The sequence below is a fragment of the Lissotriton vulgaris genome, chromosome 4_1, assembly GCF_964263255.1.
Source record: "Lissotriton vulgaris chromosome 4_1, aLisVul1.2, whole genome shotgun sequence".
Lineage (NCBI taxonomy): Eukaryota > Metazoa > Chordata > Amphibia > Caudata > Salamandridae > Lissotriton > Lissotriton vulgaris.
In genome coordinates, this window is record NC_141691.1 from 226,884,063 (window position 1) to 226,907,619 (window position 23,557).

Here is a 23,557-nt window from a genome sequence, read left to right on the forward strand (position 1 = left end):
ACATCACTTTCATTCAAAAGATACCAGGGTTGTCTATGGGTGGCCATTATACAATTGCTAGGTTCTTGATTCTGAGTGGTTTGTGAAAGAATTATAGCCCTGATTTAGAGTTTGGTAGGCGGGTCACTTCATCACAAAAGGGACAGACATCTGATCCGCTGTATTACTAGTGCATCATATCCTACGGCACTTGCGATGAGGCTGTTAGCCATCATGTTTGTGGCAGAGAAACAGTCTTCCAAACACTAAATCAGGCACTATATATTAATCTGTGACTAAAGATCTACACCATATAAAAATCCAAGGTCTCCTCCCGCCGCTTCTGCTGTTGCTGAAGCCAAACCTGTTTCTGCAGTATTTACTCATGGAAATTAGGGAAGTATGTTTACCTGACTGTAGTAATGGAACTGTGTTTCATTACCAATATTGTAAAAGTGCTTCTTGGACGATTGATGTTTTTTTTTAATTCAGAGATCATCTTTAGATCACACAACCTACATACTGATTGGGTCAAACTGGTATGAAATTGTCGTCATTTAATAATTGCCAATATTGTTGTATTTGTCTAAGTATTGCAGAGTCAAAGTTCTCAAATTTTGACAAAGAGTGGGATAACATTTTAGTTGGATGCAGGATCTTCCAAATCTCATTATAGCAGACAGGAAACTTGTTAATAGTCTGGTAGGACAAAGGTATGGCTGTAAAGACTCTAGCAGTTACTTTCAGTGTTACCCAGGTCTCAAATAATATGTTTTTTGTTTTAAAATGGTTACCAGAAGGACTTTCAAATTACGGTTATTTCGTTCTGCAGACACTAGGATGTGGTATGGCAAGGCATTATCTGGTCTTCCAAAAGAGATTACTGGTATGTTTGACTATAGTTTCTTTCTGTAGACTTTGAATCCTTCCTGAATGAGAACATAAATAGTCAAGATTAACTCTTGAGAGTACGTAACCTTCAGACACAAAAGAATAATTTTAGACTAGTGGGACAGACCAGGTGCAATATTTCTGAGCTGAAAGAGATTTGTGTTCTGGATAAGCATGCCGTAGGTATTTGTTTGCTTTAAATTTACTGATAAAAATACTAGAATATAAAGATGACATTCTAAGGAAAACTGAATAATATGGGCTTTGAAATACAGTTAAAAACTAGGAGGTATCATTGTTTCAGATGGAAAATAGAGTTGTATCTTCATTAAAAAACTGTATTTTTTGGGCAATATTGTTACACGCACCAGAGCTATAAGTAGCACAAAATTCCTCAATGTTTGTTTTCTTTATGAGAATTTCTAATAACCAGGAATATGGTTGCTGAGTGAGAAAGTCTGTATATGAGCTACTTAAAGCTCCCTTAATCAAAATATGTGTTGATGCTCTCCTCGAAGTTACTGCAACTGAAGTTATAGCAGGGGTGGCTAGACTAAAAAATGCAGAGCATTGAGTCATGAGGGCTTTTTTAAAACATAATTAAAACACATTCTGTTACAAATTCTGAATTCAGAGATGTCTCACCATTGGGGCTTGATATGAGTGGTATTAATAAGCTAGCAGCCTCGCTGTCAAAGTTACGTTATATGACGCTCTAAGCTTTATTTGCAAGGATTTCTTTACATTGACCAATAAGTGGTCTATTTCCAGAACATCTGTACTATTGCTAGAAATGTATTTACCAAAACAAATCGTTAAAGATACTGGTAACAACATATAGGTGATAGTGAAAAACATATTCCAGGCAGTCACTTTACCAATTCGTTTTTATATTTTTACAACTCCTGTTTCTCTTCCAAGTGGTGCACTAGCATTTAAAAATTGCTGACTCTTTGAAAAATGAAATATTAGGCTCCAAAGCTTCTATGTGTTATAATAATGTAAATAGTTATATTATATTTATTTTTCGGCGGCTTCTAACTTATGCTGGCAAAATCGCCTTCATCATAGAAACAGCGCTGCCATTTCAAATAGTCATTAAAGTTTTTAGGGCAAAAGGAGAATGGTTTTATATTTTCCAGACTGTTCCTTACGATTGGCTGGTTTAGGCACTCACAGCTGTCAGAGCAATATTCACAAGAGGGTTCTTTGCAGTGCTTGCATGTGGCGCCACATACACTTGTGTCTTGTTGGTTAGCACGTAGTCCTCGGTGACATATCTGAAATGGATGGTCTGCTGCACCAAGCAGATGTGGAGTTAGTTTTAACTTCACTTTGTGTTCAGTCCTCCTCCTCCTCTCAATCACTCTTTGCAGATATGCTTTTTTCCATGAGTCCTTCGGGAGTTTGCAGAGGTGATTGTGGTAAGCATTGTCAGAGCAGCAGTAAGCACCCCCTGCTGAACAACTTCCCTCAATCTTTTTACCATTTATATTTGCTTGAGCTATCTCCTCTTCGTCAGTAGATTCAGACTCACTGTTTTGCTCTTCAGACTGCTGTATACTGTTGGGCCTTCTCCATTTTTGCTTACGTTTGCATCTGCAGTGGCTTTTGAGATTACTGTACATATTGCTGAACTGTAAGCCAAAGCCAGGGAACATTTCTTCTGGATCATTTGTTTCATCTTTGCCTGTGTTAGGAAACATGCTGGCTCTTCTTCTTTTTGGGCAGATGGTTCGCTTCTTGACTGGCACTTTCTTACACGCTACTTGGCAATCCTCCTTGCATACTCGTTTAGGCTTCCTTTCTAGGTTCTCCAATTCCTCACTAAAGTATTCGGAATCACTGCTTATCTTCTCCAAAACATCTTTCAGCTCGCTGGCCTCAGCTGCCTGTTGGTAGGACATTTGGGTCTTGTTTTGTCTGGCTTTGCAATTTGTAAGAGGAATCGCACTGGGTTTTTTGAAAGGGGTCTTTTTCTGTTTGACACTTGTCAGTTTGTTTTCAGCATGTGCCCATTTCCTATGAAGATCTTTAGTAAACGTCTGGCAAGATTTACTTCCGAAGAGATTCTCTGATTTTGGAAGAGTAGTTCTCCATTTGCTTTTCAGTTTTGGGGATAGCTGCTTAGGACTGGGTGAAGCGTTCATTTTAGTGTATGGTTGCCCACAGAGATTCATCAGGCTGATCTGGAAGCCATTGCCATTGTTAAAGACCACCCGCTGCCACCACGCATCACTTTCTGTATTATTTTGAACCAGGCAGACTCGTGCATAGGCTGGATACTCATAGTAATTTAACAAATAATGAATGAACTCATCTGTTTCATATATTTTGGGCTTTTTATAACAAACTACTTCATTGGTGTCTCCGGAGCCACACCCACTGTAGCTATGCCAATTTCCTCGACTAGCCTGTGTTTCTGTTTGATGGTTGATTTTATGCATTGCCATTTGTAGGGAACCACATTTATAGGTACGTTTGCGTTGCTCTGCTTTCGCTGGTTTTCTCTCAGGGCTTTGACTCTCCATTTCTTCACTGGATGTAGTTATCGACAAATCGTATGACGACACCGAGGATGAAATAGAAAGGCAGGATTTGTCTTCCATATCCACCTCTCCTTTTTGCTCATTCTCGTTTTCTTCCTCCTCTCCCTCCCCTTCGTAATTTGAGTCGTTTTCTTCAGTGAGTGAGTGAATCTCAGAATTGACTTCCCAATCTAGCTCATCACTTAGAACGATCTCTGAGATCCTTTCTGCATTTTTCACACTTTTCACTTTAGTTGATTGGCAGGTGTCTTTATCCACGTCAAAATTCAGAAGCAGCTCTTTACTGAAATTGTCCAAAATGACGTACTCCTTGAAACAAAATAAAAAATAAAAAGATTGAGCATGATACATGTCAAACATATGTAGGGTAACAAGCTATGCATTAACACTGACGTCAAATTTCACAATGATGTAGAGAACATGTAAAGTAATGTAAAGACTCAGAGGAATTAAAAAATCTCCCTGCTGCCTGAGAAACAGCTTATTTGAATTTTATAGTTGCTACTATGATGATTTTGCACTTTGCTGAAGATTTATATTAATGTAGCAGAAAACGTGTAAGAATCTATATTAGTTCCAGCTATGTAATTGCCAGGTAATCCCAATGCAGTCGTAACTGAAGATAGCACACAAACCAGGATTACGATTTTATCAGGTATAAGGTACTCTTGATTAAACACCCTCCCAAACTCTGGACCTTTCTCTAGGAAAAATCTAGAAATATGTCCTTGAGTAGGAGAAAAGAAACTGCAGCAATCGATACATAAGAACTTGAACCCATGGGGCTGCTGCACGGTATTCAATGTTCTAATGCTAACAATTGTCTGCTATTGCTTTAGTTTAGGGTTCAAGCTGCTAAACTCTGGACCAAACTTCCAATTCAGTTGAGTTCGAGTCCACATATGATTATCTTCAAGAAGAAACTTAAGACCTGGCCTTCTGACCAATGCATCTGCTGTTCTCAGGCTGTTGGTTCAGTTAGCTCTGAGAAGTCCAGGTTGGGTGGCCATGCGCTCTCCAAATGTTTAAAAATAGATACAATAAAAATGGAATGCAATGCCTTGCTAATGGGCCTTTGTAATCAAGATCTGCTGCATGTGTCCAGCTGTCTGATGTCAAGCTCACTTCAATCACACCACATTTCACAAATCCCAATGACCATGGACTAAAACTAATGGAAGTCAAAGCCATCTTTAATATAATGTGGAAGGCATACAAGGCAATCCACATACAGTGTCCCATATACCTCACTGTCACAGCGATAATATTTAAACAGCCCTTATGTTGCCAACTTGAACCTTTCGCCATCGCTGACAGCGAGATAGGGGCCTTCTCCATTAAGGTTAACACGGGGAACACGGTAAATGGCCTATTGATTTATCGCCCACCTGGCCCCTCTACCCAGTTCATTACTAACTTGACTGACGGCATTACGGAGACTGCCCTGCGTAGAGATAAGTTTCTACTTTTAGGCGATCTGAACATCCATTTGGACAAACTAGCAGACAAAGGAATTACTGACTTCTACCAGCAACTACTATCCCTCCATTTATCCATTGGATCAAAGGCCCCAACCGATCTAAAGGGCCACTTGTTGGATCCTATTTTTCCAACTGGGATGGTGTAGAAGTCCAGTCTCCAGGTCATGTCCCTTGGTCCGATCACTTTGTAGTTCCTTTTACCATAACTATCCCTGCAAGTACTGCCCAAAAGTTCCCTAAATGGACTGCGTTCTCCAAAGCCAAGTTCGACTCTGCCCTCACCAAAGGTGGCAGACCAGGCGGGGAGGATGCTGTTACAGCTTCCGATAGACTTGATGAGCGCATTACTAATGCCCTGGACGACATAGCCCCTCTCTGCCAAAAAAAAAACACGTGTAGTAGACCCCATAAATCTGCCCCTTGGTTTAGCGAAGAACTTCGTCTAGTTAAAGCTGAATGTAAGAAATTAGAAAGGCAATGGAGGGTGGTGTATCTTGATCAAGCCAAATTGAGATATCTAGGCAGACGCACAGAATATCATAACCTAATCAGGCGCGCCAAAACTAACTACTTCTCAGGTAGGATTGGAGAAGCTTACAACTCCACCAAGGAGCTATTCAAAATCTATAAAGAAATTTCTATATGCAGCTCATCTGTTGACCCTTCCTTGGTCTCAGTTGAGTCCTGTAATCGCATTGCCACCTACTTCTCTGACAAAGTGGCCACTATCTATTCCGCTTTCACAGGGGGAAAGGAAAAGGCAACAGAGTTCAGTGAAAACTTACAGTTAGACGTAGGCGTACATAGGTTAGGCAATTTCATCATTCCTTCCTCAAATGAGCTTCAGCGGATCTGCCGCTCGATCAAATCAGGGTCCCCCTGTGATCCGGCCTCACCGAAACTTCTTGGAGGGAGTATTGAAATCCTCGAACCTTACATCAGAGATGTTCTAGATCTCTCTTTCAGGACCGGCACTGTACCTAAAAAGTGGAAGCAAGCGATTGTGCTCCCGCTTAAAAAAAAACGAACCTCAGCTTGGACAGGCTGGACAACCTAAGACCTATCTCCCTTCTCCCCTACATGGCCAAAGTGGCAGAAAAGGTGGTCAATCTCCAACTTATGACTTTCGTGGATGAATCCAATCTTCTTCATCCCACTCAGTTTGGATTTCGCTCACGCCACTCCACGGAGTCTGCGCTGCTCATGGCCACCGAGACCATCAGGCAAGGGGTAGATGAGGGACACACTATGGCTCTCATCTTGCTCGACCTGAGTGCCGCCTTTGACACTGTAGCACATTCCATCTTGCTACAGTATCTTAACAATGGCGGAATAAATGGGGTGGCACTCAGATGGATACAGTCCTTCTTGACGGAGAGGGGCTTTCAGGTTAGACAGGGAGAACACTACTCTCGGGTGTCAATCTCGATCAAGGGGTTCCCCAGGCCTCTGCCCTAAGCCCCACCCTGTTTAACCTTTACGCCTCCCCTGTAGCCACTATTGTGGAAAGGTATGACATCCAACTAGTATCCTACGCCGACGACACACAGCTGGTCATCTCTCTGTCACGGGCACCCGGAATTGCGGCAGTCAACTTCAGTGCTTGCATGCAGGAGCTTGCCTCCTGGATGTCTAACAACTGCCTGAAGTTGAATGGTTCCAAGACTGAAGTGCTCGTGGTGGGGGGGGGGGGCCCGTCTGTGTGGTCCTCGGCATGGTGGCCCGACTGTCTGGGCCCTACTCCTGTGCCGTGTCAACAGGCCAAAAATCTGGGTGTACTATTTGACTCCGATTTGTCATTTGCTCCCCAGCGGAATCGGGTAGTGGGAATGTGCTTCGGGATACTCAAGACCTTACGCAAGGTCCTTGACCTGCTTCCTGTTGGTGCCAGACAGACTCTTGTGCATGCCTTGGTCACATCGAGACTCGACTATGCCAATCTCTTATATCTGGGCATCACGGCCAAAAGTCTCAACCGTCTCCAAGTATTGCAAAACGCCACAGCCCGGCTGGTGCTAAGGCTTCCCAGGAGAACGCCCTCCAAAGCCGCTCTGAGGTCCCTTCACTAGCTTCCGATCCGTGAAAGGATTACCTTTAAAGCTTTATGCATATGTCATCGTATCTTTGCAGGTAGAGCTCCTGCCCCCCTGAACTGTCTCATTACCCCTTATAGACCAGAGCGGATGCTTAGATCCTCTGGCACTGGTCTGGCTGCTGTGCCCAAAATCCGTAAAGCTCGTATGGGGGGCAGATCGCTCAGACTCCTCGCAGCCAAGAAGTGGAACCTGCTCCCAACTGAACTTCGCCTTGAACCCTCTGAGGCCAAATTTCGCAGAGCCCTCAAAACCCACCTTTTTCGCCTAGCACTGCTCTAACCTTCCAACTCTACCACATGCTCACTTTCAGCGCAGGGACACGCCGGAGAGCGTAACTAAGCGCTTTATAAAATTCCAAAATAAATAAATAAATAAGAAATGTGGATAGCCACCACAGGAACATGATCCTCATCACTTGGCAACTCTAGACCTTGAATTAAATCAGTTTCTATTGTAATCATTCCGTTATTGTGACATGAAATTATGGAACCTCCTTTCTGTAAAGCTTCATATCAACTGTGTTTCTGTTATAAAATATCTCAGACTCTGTCTATAGCAACAATTGCACCACTAGGGCTATCTGTTCCCTTGTTGTCTCTGTCACAGTCTGAGAGTAGGTTCTGATTTAGAGTTTGTCAGAATAGTTACTCTGTCACAATGTGAAGGACTTCCCATCCGCCTTATTACAGGTGCCATAGATAATATAATGCACTTTTAATAAGGCGGACTGGATTTCAATCAAGTTTGTGATGATCTAACACAGCGGTCAAACTCTGAATCACACCCAAGTCTCTCATTAGGAGAATGGCATCTTTGTTGCCTAATCATACAACCACTTAATTTTTGGGATTCCCGGTACTGCTCTAAAAACTCCTGCCATCTACTGCACCTCTTCAGAATTAAGGAGGTTCCTTGTTTGATTCCTTGCTATCCCAAGCAGATACTCTATCTGCAATGATGTATGATATTATGCAGTGTAGACCACTTTAGGGTGAGTTTTTTTTCTATTCCCTTCTCCTTGTAAATATTTGGAAAAAGAATTGTGGCACACGCTGGAAGTGCATAGGGGAAACCTTTCTGCACAGCGCCTGTTGGGACGGGCTCACCTTTGCCTGCTGACTGCGAGGAGGACTTTTAGCCAGCAACTCGCCGCACCCGCTTCGCGGGTGCCGCTTCGTGGACAAGTGAGGAGGAGCGGGAGGTTAACACCATCTGAGGGCTGCAGGGCTGCGAGCGTTTCAGGGACTCCAAATCCCAGGAGTCCCTGAGTGACCGTTGACCACTCCCGGTCCGCTCTCCCTGCCGGCCCGCCCACCGCCCTCAGCCCCTGCTATATCTGGGGCCACTCCTCCCGCAGCGCGGGACGCAGCACGGAGCAAAGACCGGGCTAAGAGCGGGCCGTTTGAGGCCGTTCGAGGTCTGAGCGGTCTGGTCTGGGCCCCCTCTCTTACACTTTTGCCTCGCACTCTGTGTTTGCCTATCTTTGTTGTCCAGGTTGCTAGCCACAGTAAGTCCACATGTGTACCCGCGTTACACGCAACAGGGCGGCCAAGGGAGGGTTGGCCCACAACGGGCCTATGGACGACTTTATTACGCGGACAACCAAGGCGATAGACCATGAAATTGACAAACTCCAAACTAGAGTGTCCCTTGACCTGGAAGCGGCCAGGAAGCTGTCACTCGAATTTGCCTCCCATAAGAAATCCTCTCTTGGACACATAGCTACTGCTATTTCCCCTAATCGCATTTGCATGCGGGAGGGTGCTATAGCGGTGGTCGATGTCCACGATATGCCTGTTCTGCCCACTCCCTCTCCACTTCTAGGTCTACCTGCTCCGCCTGATGGCCCGCTTACTGTTGAGGATAGTCCTCTTGTTCCCCCCATTTCTTCCCCACAATCACTTGATATATCTCTGGCCTCCACCTCATATGGCGGTCTCGACAACATTCCGGTGAATTCCAATAAGAGAAAACGTTCTCCTAGTCCAACTTCCCCCCGGAAAAAACTGCCAATGCAGGGTTCCAACCTGCTCACCAGTGATAACACAATAGCTGATGTCAGTCCGGCTATGCCCTTCCTCTCTCCATTGGTTCCTTGTGGTGAAAATATCGTGGGGCAAGTCACTTTAGATCCTGGAGGCACTCCACAACCTGAGAGATCAGACACGGGTTGGACAAATCAAGAAGGGAGGGAGAGGGAATTTATAGGAGTGGTTTGGGAGTCTCTAAAAAATCTCCTATCTCCCCTGGATTTAAGGCTTTCTCGTATAGAGAACAATCTCCTTGAGATGGAGAAAAGTATTATCGCCTTGGCCACTCTTGGCCTGAGAGGCCTTGAACGCCAGGGTTTGATTGATAGTAATATGGTTACACAGGTCCCTACCCCACCCCCTACAGTCATACCTGGTTTGCCCCCTAATCCCACTCTGCCCTGTCCTACCCACCCTATTCCTAAACCCCGCACCAGGAGTCTCATTACTGCAAACTTGCCCCCCGAGGCCAGGGCTAACACCTTAAATGCTCCAGCAACACAATCTCATATTGGCAATACACTAGCTGCATCGAGAGCCCAGAACTCAACTAGCACTAGTTCCCGCCCTGCCCAGGCCCCCCGGAACAACACTACACCAGCCACACCGAGAGTTCAGAACCCAGCTAGCTCTAGTTCCCGTCCCGTCCAGGCCCCCCGGAATAAACCCCCTACTCATTCTGCTAGGGGTCCTCATACCAGGAGCAACTTTCGAGGAGGTTACATCGACCTTCCTCCTGAAGCAAATGATTATATGGTGGTTTTGACGGGTGTCCCGGAATTGGTGAATGGCCAATACGAAGACCAGCATTCCCTACGCAATAAAGTTATGCACTGGCTTAACACTTATAGACCTATCCCCAATGGTAGGAGGAGTAGAGTCTTAACGACACGAAGAGTTCCATGGGTGGGCACCACGAGGAAATCGACCCCCGGTGACTGTATAGTCGTAACTTTTGATGACGTGTATACGGCCAGACACATCTGGTCTCTTGGGAACCAAGATTGGGGTTCCTCTATTGCCCCGAGGCCTTTGTCATTCTTCTATCCCCCCCATGCTGTATGTTCGCAGGGGGGTTTTTGGCCCACAGTCCCCCAACAGCCTAGTTGGGGATTCCTTCCCACTCCGTCTAACCCAAACAGCGGTTGGCCTGGAAATGTAACCTCAGATAGGTTTGGCAGCCTGGAGGATGTCGATTGACTCCTAACGCCCCCAGCAACAACACTACCAAGTAATCCCAATGGTTTTGTATTGGAGACGGGGAGTTCATCCTTGGCGGCTACCGTGGGTGTGATCAGTACTTCCCCTCCTACCCAGTCCCCAATCCAGGCCCCCTATACACAGGATTTGGTGCACCTTTCCTCAGCTGTATGTCCTCCCAATACTCCCCTAGCCTTAAATCTGATTGCCCCTGATGTCTCGTCACCTACAGCTTCTCTCCAATCCTCCAGGGTCGATGTTATCCATGTCATCTCTCCAGTTTCTGAGCCACAGTCTGGTAAGACCTTGACAGGTGTTCCCCAGCTTAAAATCTTAAGCTGGAATGTGGCAGGGCTTGCTCGGAATTTTGATAAACCCGATTGGATTTCCTTTATGGAGCCTTTTGAGATCTGCCTTTTACAAGAAACTTGGTGCCTGGAGCCCGTGCACAGGGTCGGCTTTACCACCTACTCTGTGCCGGCCACCAGGTCCAAAGGCAGTAAAGGTCGTCCTTCTGGTGGCCTTCTCATCTGGGTTAGTGTATCGCTGGGGCTCACAGTAAAACAAATAAATTCACCATCCCCAGATCTTTTGAGACTCACCATTCAATGCCCGGGGGGCAAGACCCTAGAGCTTTTCAACCTGTACTTAAGGGGGGCCAGGGCAGGGAACTCGAGCCCTTTGTCTTTAACTGGAGTTGAAGAGGAGCTAACTGGCTGCAACATTGACTCCTTCATTATTCTGGCCGGGGATTTCAATTGTTGTTTCGAGCCTCTGGCCAGTGATGACATTTTGGACACATGGGAGGACGATGCCAAGAGAGGCATTCCCTTGCTTGCTCTCGACCCCATCAGGAAATGGACACAGAATGCTATTGATATTAACGCACTTTGCCTGGAATATGCCCTCAGAGCCACTAATGGCCGTTGCAAGTCAGATACTGGGGGTGCACACACATTTAACAGGATTGGACACACCTCCAGAATCGACTACGTGCTGCTAAACTATAACCTGTGGGAATATGTCCTTGATATGGTTGTCCAACAATCCACGGATAGTGACCACAACCCCTTGATCCTCTCGCTTGCTCTCCCGTGGGATCTAGGGGCCACAGTATCATCCCGGCCAACTTGGAAATCATCCCACGAAGTTGTTCCATCTAACTGCGGGAGGCGACTGAAGTGGGCTAAGGTTGCTTCTGATGTCACAAGAATGGCCCAAGTTCAGTCCATAATGATGGAAGCCAAATGTATCGCAGGCATGCTGGACTCTGACTCTCCTATCCTCGTGCCATTTGTGGAGACTATTGTATCTCTTAGCAATCTTTTTCTGGTTCCTGTGGGGAGGGGGGGGTCTAAGTGGAGAAACGAGACTAGGGGTAGAGATCAATGGTACACCCACGCTTGCCGCCAAGCAAAAAGTGAACTAATCGTGGCGGTTAGTGCCAAAGACCCGGCTTTGATTTCACTAGCTAGGAAAAACTACAAGAAGACTCAAGCTGCGGCAAAGGTCACTCACGAAACTAACTTCTGGAGCGATTTAATGGAGGCTGGCTCTAGAAAGGACTCAAGGGCTTTCTGGGCTTTGATTAGAGGTAGGGACAGGCCTGTTGACTCCCTGCTTACATGTAATATCACAGGGGAGGTTTGGTTGGCCCACTTTTCCAAACTCTACTCTAACTCCCTGGGGGTATTGGGCCCAAGTAGGATTACTAGTCATATAGTGTCAGCTGATAGCTCTCATCCTGGCCCCACTTTTTCATCTAGGGAGGTGGAGTTAGCAATCAGGTGCATCGTCCCCAACAAGGCGGCAGGCCCAGATGGAGTCCCCGGTGACTTGCTTCGTAGCAATGTCGAGGTTTGGAGCCTATACATTGCTAAACTCCTGAACGAGGCAATGGTGGGTGGCGGTTTCCCGGATTCTTGGAGGGGTGCGGAAGTCGTCCCCATTTTCAAAAAGGGCTGCAGGGACGATCCGGCCAACTACCGACCCATAAGTCTGCTTGATTCTACCCAGAAGGCAGCAGGGAAGGTAGTTTTGGGTAGGATCTTGCAGTGGGCCGAGGAAATGAAGGTTCTGTCTGACTTTCAGGCCGGCTTCAGATCTGGAACCGGCACGATTGAGCAGACATTCCGTTTCCTAATGCTTTATTGGAAAGTGGTCAAACTGGGCAAGGGCAGTCTGTATCTCGCTTTCATCGATTTACGGACTGCCTTTGACCTTGTTCCACGCAACCAACTGTGGACTGTACTTGAGGGCATGGGCATGCCCGCGTATTTGTTAGCCTTAACTATCAAATTCCACGAAAGCAACTTTGCCCAAATTAGATGGGGTCAGCAGGGCCAAAAAACATCCCGGATTCCTGTTCACAGGGGCGTCCGGCAGGGGTGTGTGCTAGCTCCCACTCTGTTTTCTCTATATCTAAACGGAGTGGTAGAGCACCTTCTCCAACTACCAGCAGATGCTCCCTCCCTGGCGGGCAGGAAGATACCAACGCTCCTGTTCGCAGACGACACCCTGCTGATTTCGAAATCCCCGAAGGGCCTCCAAACTCTGTTAACGAGGTTCCAGGGCTTCTGCGACACAAGGGGCTTGGCTATTAACATCAGCAAAACCAAGTTCCTTGTGCTGAATCCCCCCAGGAAGACAGTCTACCCGCCATCTATAGACGCAGTACCTTTAGAAAGGGTCAGGGAATTCGATTATTTAGGAATCAGACTTTGTGATACCATGTCTTGGAAGGCGCATCACCAAAAATCCATCTTGACATATAGGAGGGTCACGGGCGCTCTCCTAAAAGAGCATCGCGCCTCACCCCTTAAACCCATCGGGGTGATACTCGACATTTACAAAGCAAAGGCTGTGAGTGCGGCATTATACGGGGCTGAATTGTGGGGTACCCAGAAACCTGATACCCTATTCCATCTGGAGAATAAGTTCCACAAAGATCTAATGCGGCTCCCCCATAGCTCTCCCACTCTACCCCTTCTACTCGATACAGGAACACGATCCATAGCTGATCAGGCCAAGCTACGTCCCCTCCTTCTGTGGGCCCGCATATGGAATGTCCCGGAACTATCAAGCTATGCTGATGCACTAAGCGAACTTCTTTCAACCCCGGGCTGGCATAAGATCGGTTGGCTCCTTGGTGTAAAGCGCCTCCTTTGTGACTTAGGCCTGGATGATGCTTGGGCCAGTAGATCTTCGCCACCCAAACAGCTGCTAAAGAAAATATTCTGGTTGTGGGTGGATAACGAGAGAGTGACCCAACCGAATCTGTGTAGAGCAGCTAAGGAGTTTTTGGCTACCAAATCCCGTCCCTTCAGAGAACCCTACCTTGATGTGATCTTGAATCCATCAGATAGGGCGTTGTATTTCAAATTTAGGGCCGGGGTTCTGCCCTTAGGCACAAGAACAGCAAAATGGAAACCACCATGGCAAACTGTAGAAACTTGCCCTTTCTGTACAACTAGGGCTGAGTCTATCCCCCACCTGCTGTTCGAATGCCCAGCCTACGCTGCTCCCCGTCGCAGATGGTTGAAACCGCTCTGCGCGAGGCTGGGTACTCGGTCACATTTGGAGGCCTTACAGCTATTAAGATCAGACCCTCACCCACTGCTTGCTTGTGGCCTGGCAAAATTTCTGGGGTGGGCTTGGAGGATAAGAACCGCGAGGAGGAAGATCCTCCAGTAAGGATGCCAACACACATTCCAGTGGCCTGGTTGCTTTTTGTATGTGTCCCTTCACCATTATTCCTATCAGAAATTGATAATTTTATACTTGCACAAATGTTTTTAGAAAGGATGTTATCTACTAGGTTGTATATTTTTAGCACCCTTCTTGAAATTTTGTCAGTTTTGATGTATAACTGTTTTTATCTCACATTGATTTTTACTGTAATGCTTTTATGAAATGAAATATTTCGAAATAAAGCTATACAACAACAACAACAGCATAGGGGTTTAGACCTCCCTTTAACTTACCAACGCATCAATACCCATGTACATCATAGCTTCTTGTGAGACGGGGAAAGGAAGGGCCTTTGGCCATGGTTCAGGATTCCTGGCTAGGTCCCTCGGAAGAAGTCCTCCATTTTAGCCAATAAACTGGGCCATTTTTCCCTTTGGAAATTAATGCAACAATATGGTAATTCCTGTTCTAATGAGAAGAAGGTTGCATTCCGCCAAACATCAAGGTGGAAAACGATTGATTGTGAAAACATAAGCCATTAGGACATTTGTAGGGTTTTCACAAGTGGCTCTAGAAGCAGCAATTCTTTTGGGTATTGTACTTCTTCCCACCTCTTTCCCCTAGCACTCAACCAGGTGATATCAAAGTTCTGAAGGGAGATATATAAACCCTTTCATTCCTGTATCTTACAAGCTCTATAGATTGCATTTAAGTAAACATTCTGCAGGAGATACATGAGCATTCTATACTTATTAATCTGGATAGTAATCCCTTCAGAGGATGTGGCTCCATCTGATTACGCGAATAGTGGAGCAAAAGGAGTTGTGAAAATAGCATGTCCCGCCGGTAATCCTCTTGAGATTTTTCACGGTTCTTTTGAAAAACGTTCAGCCCAGCTCTAGGGTATCTTACAGGGCACAGCATTCCGAGGTGGTTTCTCTATTAGGACTCTGGGGCTGCGCCCCTCTGAAATTCCTACATTTTTACCTAAAATAATTAAATAGATTGATTTATTTAGATATATGATCGTATATCTAAACAAAGGGAATGTATTTAAGTCTGGGCTATCTGTCGCAAGCTGACTGAACCATCTTGCTCTGAAGCACTAGACAGAAGCCGGGCAGTAAATTAACTTTCTGCAATGTGATGCACAACTCTGGCTTACTTCCTAAAGCCCTTCATTGGCCTTGTAGTCTATAGTGGGATGCATTGTTGGCCAGTGACACTGTCAGTGTCATGGTTTTGGAGTCTGCATTCCTGCGTGAGGCCAGAGACATCCATCATTCAAAGGCATAGATCCCACACTTTCTCATTCGTCACATGGTAGGACTGAATCAAAGCACGTATTCGACGACCTGTCCTCTGTAATGATGTTATGATGCTAATCTTGTGTTATGCATGTTGTGCTGAGACCCCCGGTTACACTAACCTCCCCCACTATGACACCCACTGCTGCAGGTCGTTGGCCCCTTTATAAGTGAAGCTGCTGTATTTTTTTCAAAAGAGGAGCAGAGCTTTTGGTCCCTTGCGAAGTTGATTCAAACATCGGAGTCAAGCACAAAGAGAGAAATATGTGCTCATAGTAAAGACGGTTATGGCGGTAAAACTGGCCCCATCTTCATTGTCTTAACATTATTGTCAAAAACATGGATTGATTTACGAAAAATTCACTCTAAAAATGTTAAGGTAATGCATGTCAGTGACTTAGTTGCTCTTTTTTTCACTGCAGGCCAATATTTGGAGCAATACTGCACTGGACCTGCATGGGGGCTGCCCTGACGGAAGGAGGTGTGCAACTTCCTGGAGGTCAGTTGGGGCCCTAAAGTGAGTGACACCAGACCTTGCATATGCATGGTAGAACATTTGCTAAAGCTATTAAGTCTTTTCAAACAAACTGGGGAATACCAGCTGCAGCAAGCTATTACCAACAGCATGTAACTTGATCAAAAGTCAGGGTACTAGACGTTTGTTCATTCATAAGTATTTGGAGGAAGGATATGAGTCATGCCGTTATATAGTGAGTCAAGAGAGGTGAGCTATGGTAGGAATCCTGACAGCTGGGGTGGGAGCGGGGTCTGGAGTGAGACTTTATTATGCCTAAGGCTGAGAAAATTAATATTGTCACGTGGAATGTCCGCAGGCTTTGAGAGTATACCAAACACTAGAAAGCCAATTTCTTTCTTAGAAGTCACAAGATCCAAATTGCAAAACACACATCTTGAGGTTGATGAGATGCAGAAATTTTGTAACAAATGGAGGGGTCAACTGTTCTCTCCTGCTTACTCCTCTTATGCAAGGAGGGTGATCATATTGGTGGCTCCCACGGTTCCCTTTCGGCTCACTTATATATAGTGAGGCAGATGTGGAGCGGAGGTATGTCCTGATTCAAGGCACCCTGGATGGGAAAGAGATTAGGCTGTTAAATTTGTATGCTTCTAATATTGATGCCTGGCGTTTTTTGAAGGGTTGCAGTATTTGTTGATGGACAACGTGGGTTCCCCATAATCTGGGCAGGGGACTTTAATTGTGTATTGGATAGGGCAGGGAATCGTTGTCCTCCCAAGGATGGTACCAAGTCACTGATGGTGGGTGCTCTGAGGGGGGGGCAATGCAGAATCTAGGTCTCCTGGATTGGTGGCGCCTATTACATCCTGGAAGTCAAGAGTGGATGTGGCATTCTTACATGCATAATACTTATAGTCAACTGAGCCGGACGCCAGTGCACCCATACCCCTGAGCTGCATCCTCCTCAATGTACTCTCCCTGCACAGACACGCAGTAGAAATCTGTTACCTACTCAACACCCTCTCGCCCGACGTCACCTTCCTCTCAGAGCCCTGGACCAACGCCAGCTCCGCACCCGACATCGTAACTGCCATCCACAACAGGAACAATATCCAGAGGAAAGACTGCCCCAACCTCCTCAGGGGAGGCCTCGCCATTGTTCACAAAAGCTCCCTCCAACTGACAACCTCCATTTCGAACGACTCTGTGCCCCCTATGGAACACATCCACTTCAAGATCAAGGTTAACCCCAGAACCACCCTATGCAGAACTCTCGCCTACAGACCTCCCGGACCCCACGCCCCATTTACCAACACCATCACAGACCACATTGCGCCCCACACCCACACCCTCGCCTCCAGGCACTACATACTGCTTGGAGACCTGAATTTCCACCTTGACAACATCAGCGATCCCAACTCCATGCCCTTCTAGACAAACTTGCCAACATCGGACTGAAGCACCTCGTCACAACCTGCACCCACAAGGTGGGATATACCCTTGACCGCATCTTCGCCGGAGAAATCAACATTAGCTTCAGTCACACCATGCAACCCCTCTGGACTGACCACCACTGTGTCTACCTCTCCTTCACAAAACCCACCTCACTCATGCCAACACCACGCCCTCTGCGCAGAAACTGGAACAAGATCACTGAAGAGCAACTAGCCTCCGCCCTCAGTCGCACTCCTCCCCTACCATAACTGACGCCCACTCGGCAGCCAACGAACTCCAATGGGTAGCCGACTGCGCCAACACGCTCCCACCCCCTCAGAACTCTGACAGACAACACACTACGGAAGCCTCCGAGAATACAAGCACTCTTGCCGATGACTCGAGAAAGCTTGGAGGAACAGCAAAACCCCGGAAACACGCACCGCCTACAGGACAGCCACTACAGCACACCACCAACTCATCAGATCTACGAAGAGGAACTTCATCCAGAACAGAATCCTCTCCAACTCCTGTAACTCCAAGGAACTCTTCAACATCATACAAGAGTTCACCAGACCCCCCAGCGAAACCTCAGACGTCCCTCCCTCCCAGGATCTCTGCAACAAACTTGGCTCCTTCTTCTTCCACAAGATCAGGACAGTCTATGACAACTTCGATGAACAGGACATAGGCACCGACACAAAACCTTCCACCAGCAACTCCAGCCCACCTTCCTCGCCTGGACCCCTGCCACCACAGAAGACACAGCAAAGACCATGAGGAGCATACACTCCAGAGCTCCCACTGACCCCTGCCCTCCACACATCTTCCACAGAACTACAACGGACAATCAACTGCATCCTTGAAAAAGGCATGTTCCCCAATGACTGGAAACATGCAGAAGAAAAACCCCTTCTCAAGAGTCCCTCTGCAGACCCGACGGACCTCAAGAACTACAGGCCCATCTCCCTCCTCCCCTTCGGCACCAAAGTCACTGAGAAGATCGTCAACAACACCCAGCTAACAAACTTCATAGAATTCAACGACATTCTCAACACATCTCAATCCGGCTTCCACAGCAGCCACAGGACCAAGACCGCCCTCCTAGCTGCCATGGACGACATCCGCATACTCCTCTACCAAGGCCATACTGCAGCCTTCATTCTTCTACAGCTCTCAGCAGCCTTCGACATTGTTTCCCACAGCATACTAGCCGCTAGACTCCACGACACCGGCATACAGGGAACTGCCCTAGACTGGATCCGCTCCTTCCTCGCCGGCCAAACTCAAAGAATTAGACTCCTGCCTTCCTCTCCGAACCCACAGCGATCAGATGCTGAGTACCCCAAGGATCCTCCCTCAGCCCCAAGCTCCTCAACATCTACATGGCCCCCCTCACAACCATTGGCAGAAAACATAGACTCAGAATAGTATCCTGTGCCGATGACACCCATCTCATCCTCTCCCTCACCAAGGAACCCAACATCACCAGGCAAAACTTCCAGGAAGGAATGAAGGACTTCGCAACCTTGATGAGCAATAGCTGCCTGAAGCTCAACTCAGAGAAAACGGAAGTCCTCATCCTCATATCCACCTCCTCTGTGTGGGACGACACCTGGTGACCCCCCCACCCTCGGCAGCCCTGCCACACCCATGGACCACGCCCGCAACCTCTGCAACATACTCGACTCTTCCTTCACCATGAACCGAAAGATCAACACCGTGTCCTCCACCTGCTTCAACAACCTCTGCCTACTTCGCAAGACCTTCAAATGGTTCCGCCCCAAATCCAGGAAGACTATCACCCACACACTCATCATCAGCAGGCTGGACTATGGGAATGCCCTCTAAGCTGGAATCAACAAATCTCTACTACTCAAACTCCAGAACATCCAGAACGCCTCAGGCAGACTCGTCTTCAGCATCTCACGACAAGACCACATCACCGAACATCTACAAGACCTCCACTGGCTGCCTCTCAAAAAAAGAGTGACCACCAAGCTGCTCAGACATGCCTACAAAGCACTCCACAACACCGGACCCCAATGCCTCAATGAAAGAATTTCCTTCTATGCCCCCAAGAGAAACCTCCGCTCCACTGACCAAGACTTTTTCGAAATCCCCTGCATCCACAGAGCCAGAACGGGAGGCAGATCCTTCTCCTACATCGCAGCCAAGACCTGGAAAGAACTCCCCCTCACCATCCAACGAAGCCCCATACTGCAAGCATTCAGGAAGATCCTCGAAACCTTACTTTTTGGATGACCGGAGCTGCCCGAAAACCCCCAACCAGCGCCTTTAGACCCTCACAGGTGAGCATTGTGCTCCACAAATCCCTGATTGATTCATTGGTTGAAGCGGAGGGGGAGAAGGCCTTGGTCTCCCTAGACTTTGAAAAGGCATTTAACACCGTGGAGTGGGCCTTTTTGATGGTGGTGTTGTGGGGCATGGGGTGTGGACACAATTTCTGTCCCTGGTTATAACTACTGTAAACAGCTTCTCCTATATGCATCAGGCGCGGGTGAACTTTCGGATACTTGGCCCGTAGGACAGGTTACTCATCATGGGTGCCCTCTTTGGCCCCTCCTATTTGCCCTGGCAATTGAGCCTCTTGCTCTGTTCCTGCATGCAGAGCTGGGACCCTGGGGAATCAGGGTAGGTGATAATGTCCATGTTGTCTTGCTATATGCGGATGACACATTGATATGCTTGTCTGGGGTGTTTGTTCCCATTCTGATGCAGCTCTTGGAAGATTTTTTTTCTTCAAAACTCTTTTTATTGATAGATCGCACATAGATAGTAGTCAGCAGCACTCCATACCCCGGAGGGGCTGCAAGCAAGTAATTGTCATCAGAAACACCAATCCATATTTTATTGTATAGCAAAACCCTCAACTCCCGACCTATCTATACCCCCCTCCCACCGCTACACTTCCTCCCACCCGGATCCCCCCTTCCCCCCAACACAATGTCATTTACATTCTGTACAGAAATAATGGATTACATACATAATGCTGCGTATATCATGACCCCCCCATAGCCCTGTCACAACAGTCCTTCAGTGTCTCTTGGCAGCGCTGGTGGTTCCACCCATATGGCCCTGTAGTCTGCCCACCTCTTCCATATTTTGTAATGCTTCCTAGGGCAGCCTCTGGCCTCGAAAATTGGCCGCTCCAGCCCCATGCAAAAATCTAGGCCCTTTTTCCACACCCCAACCTTAGGAGCCTGAGTGTTCTTCAAGGCCGAGCCACATCCCGTTTCGCAACCACAAGACCCAGCTGGAGCAGATGCCTCTTGTATATGTTGCCTCCCACTCCATCAAAGACATGAAGAAGCCCCAGTTTGGGAGTGCGCGGGAGGTCCCAGGCCAACACCTCACCCAAGCAGTCCCACACCCCGGTCCAGAATCTAGCTAAGCCGCTACAACTCCATACTGTATGCAAAAATTTGCCCAGCTCATGTCCACAGTGCAAGCATTCAGGGGATTCAATCAGTCCAGCTCGCCAAAGTCTTTCCCTGGTGTAGTAAGCCCTGTGTAGGTACTTGAATTGGATAAAGCGCAGGCGTATAGTGATAGCCGCCCCTCTTGGAGACTCAAGGGCTTCCCCACATCCCTCCCCCAAGAATCCTGCAGTTTCTGCAGTGAAGAGGAACAATGTGTGACTAATGTTTGATAAATGCGGGATATTTTCTTGTCTTCCAGGTCTCCCATAAACAGTTTGGCCTCTATTGGGCTAAACTCCGGCATGGAGTCCAGGCCCTCCAGAGCAGGTGTAATGGCATGACGGAATTGCAGATACTTAAAAAACTGCGTTCAGGCATGTGGAACTCCTCGCTGAGTTCCTGGAAGGATTTGAGTGTTGTACCTTTCAGAACGTGGCCCAGTGTGGAGACACCTATGGAGTCCCAGCCCCGGAAGCCCTACAGCGCCGCCAGTGGACCATTTAGCCAAAGCGGGGTCTCTTCTGTCAGCCTACCCCACCAACCCATGCGGCGCAGCGCCAGCCTCCAAATCTGGAAGACCACCTGAGTGGCCCTGGGTAGCCCCTTCCTCAGCCGTGCGGAGTATAAAATGGTATGTATCGTGTTCGGTTCCATGAGGTATCTCTCGAGGGCATATGCCGGGTCCCCTCTATCACCATACCACCATTCATTCAGGATAAGAAGGTGGGATGCTTGGTAGTAGGATAGAATATCGAACGTCGCAATCCCTCTGCAGTACGTGGACAAAAAGCAGGTGCGTAGGGCCACTCTCACGGCTCCCCCTGACCACAGGAACTGGTTCAGCAGCGAGTTTACTTGTCGGAACCATTGAGGTGGGATAAAGTATGGATGATTCTGGAGTTGGAAGAGCAACCATTTTAGGTTTAAAGTATTTTATTAAGGTACAAAAAACATGGGGAAGGGAATAGGAGGTCAAGCGAACATACAGTACAAGACACGAAACGCTGCAGCGATTCAGAAGGAAAGTAGGGAGGCAGGAAGCCCCGGAGGATAACAGGGCATAAGTCATAAGGCAATAAGGCGGTGCGAATGACCCTCCAGCAGACCCCCATTCCCCGAGCAAGGCCGAGCTGGAGTAGCGTCCCGCAACACAGTGAAAAACACACCATCCCTCCAACCCCCCGTCCCCGGAAAAATAGAAGAAAGAAAAGCAAAGGAGAAAAAGGAAGAAAAACAATACCCCAACATCCCCGTCCGAAAGTCAGCATTAGAAGCATGTAACCCCGCCCCCCACCCCCCAGCCCCAAACCCCCGACCCCGCCACATTCACTCTGCTGGAGCCGCCGGCGGCGTCAGCCTAAGGAGCCGCAGGTACCGTGGACATGTGAGCTCGCGAAATTCCGTGGACAGCAGTGCTAAAAAGGGGTGCCAGAGCTCTTCAAACTGGTCTACATTCCCAGCCACTGTTAGCGACATCTTCTCCATACCCAGTACCTGCCAGAGCCTGTGTAGCCAGCCAGTGATAGAGGGGGCAGTGGGGGTACGCCAGAGTACAAGGATGTTTTGAACCGCTGAGCCTAGCGCAATCGCAATCTGTCTACCCCTGCGGGACTTCAGCGGGTACATCAGGTCATTGGGGAGGCCTAGCAAGACATACGCAGGGAAGCGCGGGAGTTCGATCTCAAAATGCCTATCCACCTCATCCAAGACCTCCTTCCAATAGGCCGACAGCACCGGGCACTCCCAGAGAATGTGCGTGAGGGTACCCTCCTGTCCGCAGCCGCGCCAGCAACCTTTATCGCTGATTTTGTGCATCTCGTAGAGCCTCTCCGGGGTGTAATACCAATAGGTGGAGACCTTAGTAAAGGTCTCCGTCAGCCCAGTGTGGTACGCAGAGTGCCTCGCCCGATACGCGATCTTGTCCCATTCCTTGTGGCTCAAGGTCCTGCCCAATTCCCTGTGCCAGCGCTCCCTCCCAGGGTTATGGTAATGAAACGGCGGGGGTTGGAGAAACTTATACAAGTCGGTGATAAGCTTGGCATCCGAGGTCCGGGTTACCAGCCACCGCTCATAGGGCGTAATCGAACGGGCAGCGATGTCGCGCACTTGGGGTTGAAGAGCCCAGTGGCGGACTTGCATATAACGCAGTCGGTCCCCCTCCGTCAGGCCAAACTCCTGTCGGAGCTGCTGGAAGGGGAGCACACCCTCCAGCCCGTAGATCTGGAAAAGCGCCCTACAACCCGCGCTCACCCAGTGGGAAAAGGCTCCCGGTTCCAGACCCGGAGTGAAATCTGGATTGCCAGCAATAGGAGTGAACGGTGATGGAAAAGTGGTGAGCTCACGAAGCTCACACACCGCGTCCCACACTCGCAGCGGAACCCGGGTGATAAAGGAGGTGTAGAGATTAGGCGGGCGGTGAGTGCACCGCAGGAACGGGACCTCCTGGAGGGTATGGCCCTGTGACGATTCAGACTCTGTGGATGCCCCCTCGGGGCACTTTTCCCCTCATTGCTCTCCCATTCTGTGTTTTCAGAACGTCAACGACAATGATGACTGCGGCCCCTTTAAATCCTATGCCTGGGCCACTCCGATGGGGGAGTCACGTGGTTCCAGCGCTCTAAATAAGGAAGACGCCGAGGAAGAAGGTCGTCGTACATCGGGACCACGGATCGGACGCCAGGAGGAAACACCGGTGAGGACCTTCTTTGTTTCACCGTCGGAGAACGGAAGGACGGAGCCTGAGACCGGGAAGAGGACAACAACACCCGAAGCTGCCTGCGACGCCGAGGAGCCGAGCGCCGGAACAGAAGGGCAGCCAGACCCTACCTGGCAACGCGAGTACGCCAGCCACGGCCACCGGGGGTCGTGGCTGCACAAGGTACGAGACAAACTCCAACTCTCTTGGGGTCGGGGACTGGAGGACGGGAAAGGAGGGGGGAAACCGGGTGGGACCGAATAACTGGTGTTAACGCTGTGCAT

General features: G+C 48.2%; 1 protein-coding gene across 1 annotated transcript in view; it reads right to left on the reverse strand.

Moving 5' to 3' along the window:
• Nucleotides 1–1,328: 1,328 nt before the first annotated feature.
• Nucleotides 1,329–23,557, reverse strand: part of LOC147718603 (A-kinase anchor protein 17B-like) — a 670,645-nt gene continuing 648,416 nt past the window's right edge. Inside the window, exon 5 of the mRNA XM_086918564.1 lies at nucleotides 1,329–3,728. Coding sequence (XP_086774690.1) covers nucleotides 1,908–3,728 — 1,821 coding nt within the window. The 3' untranslated portion in view covers nucleotides 1,329–1,907. The remainder of the gene's footprint in view (nucleotides 3,729–23,557) is intronic.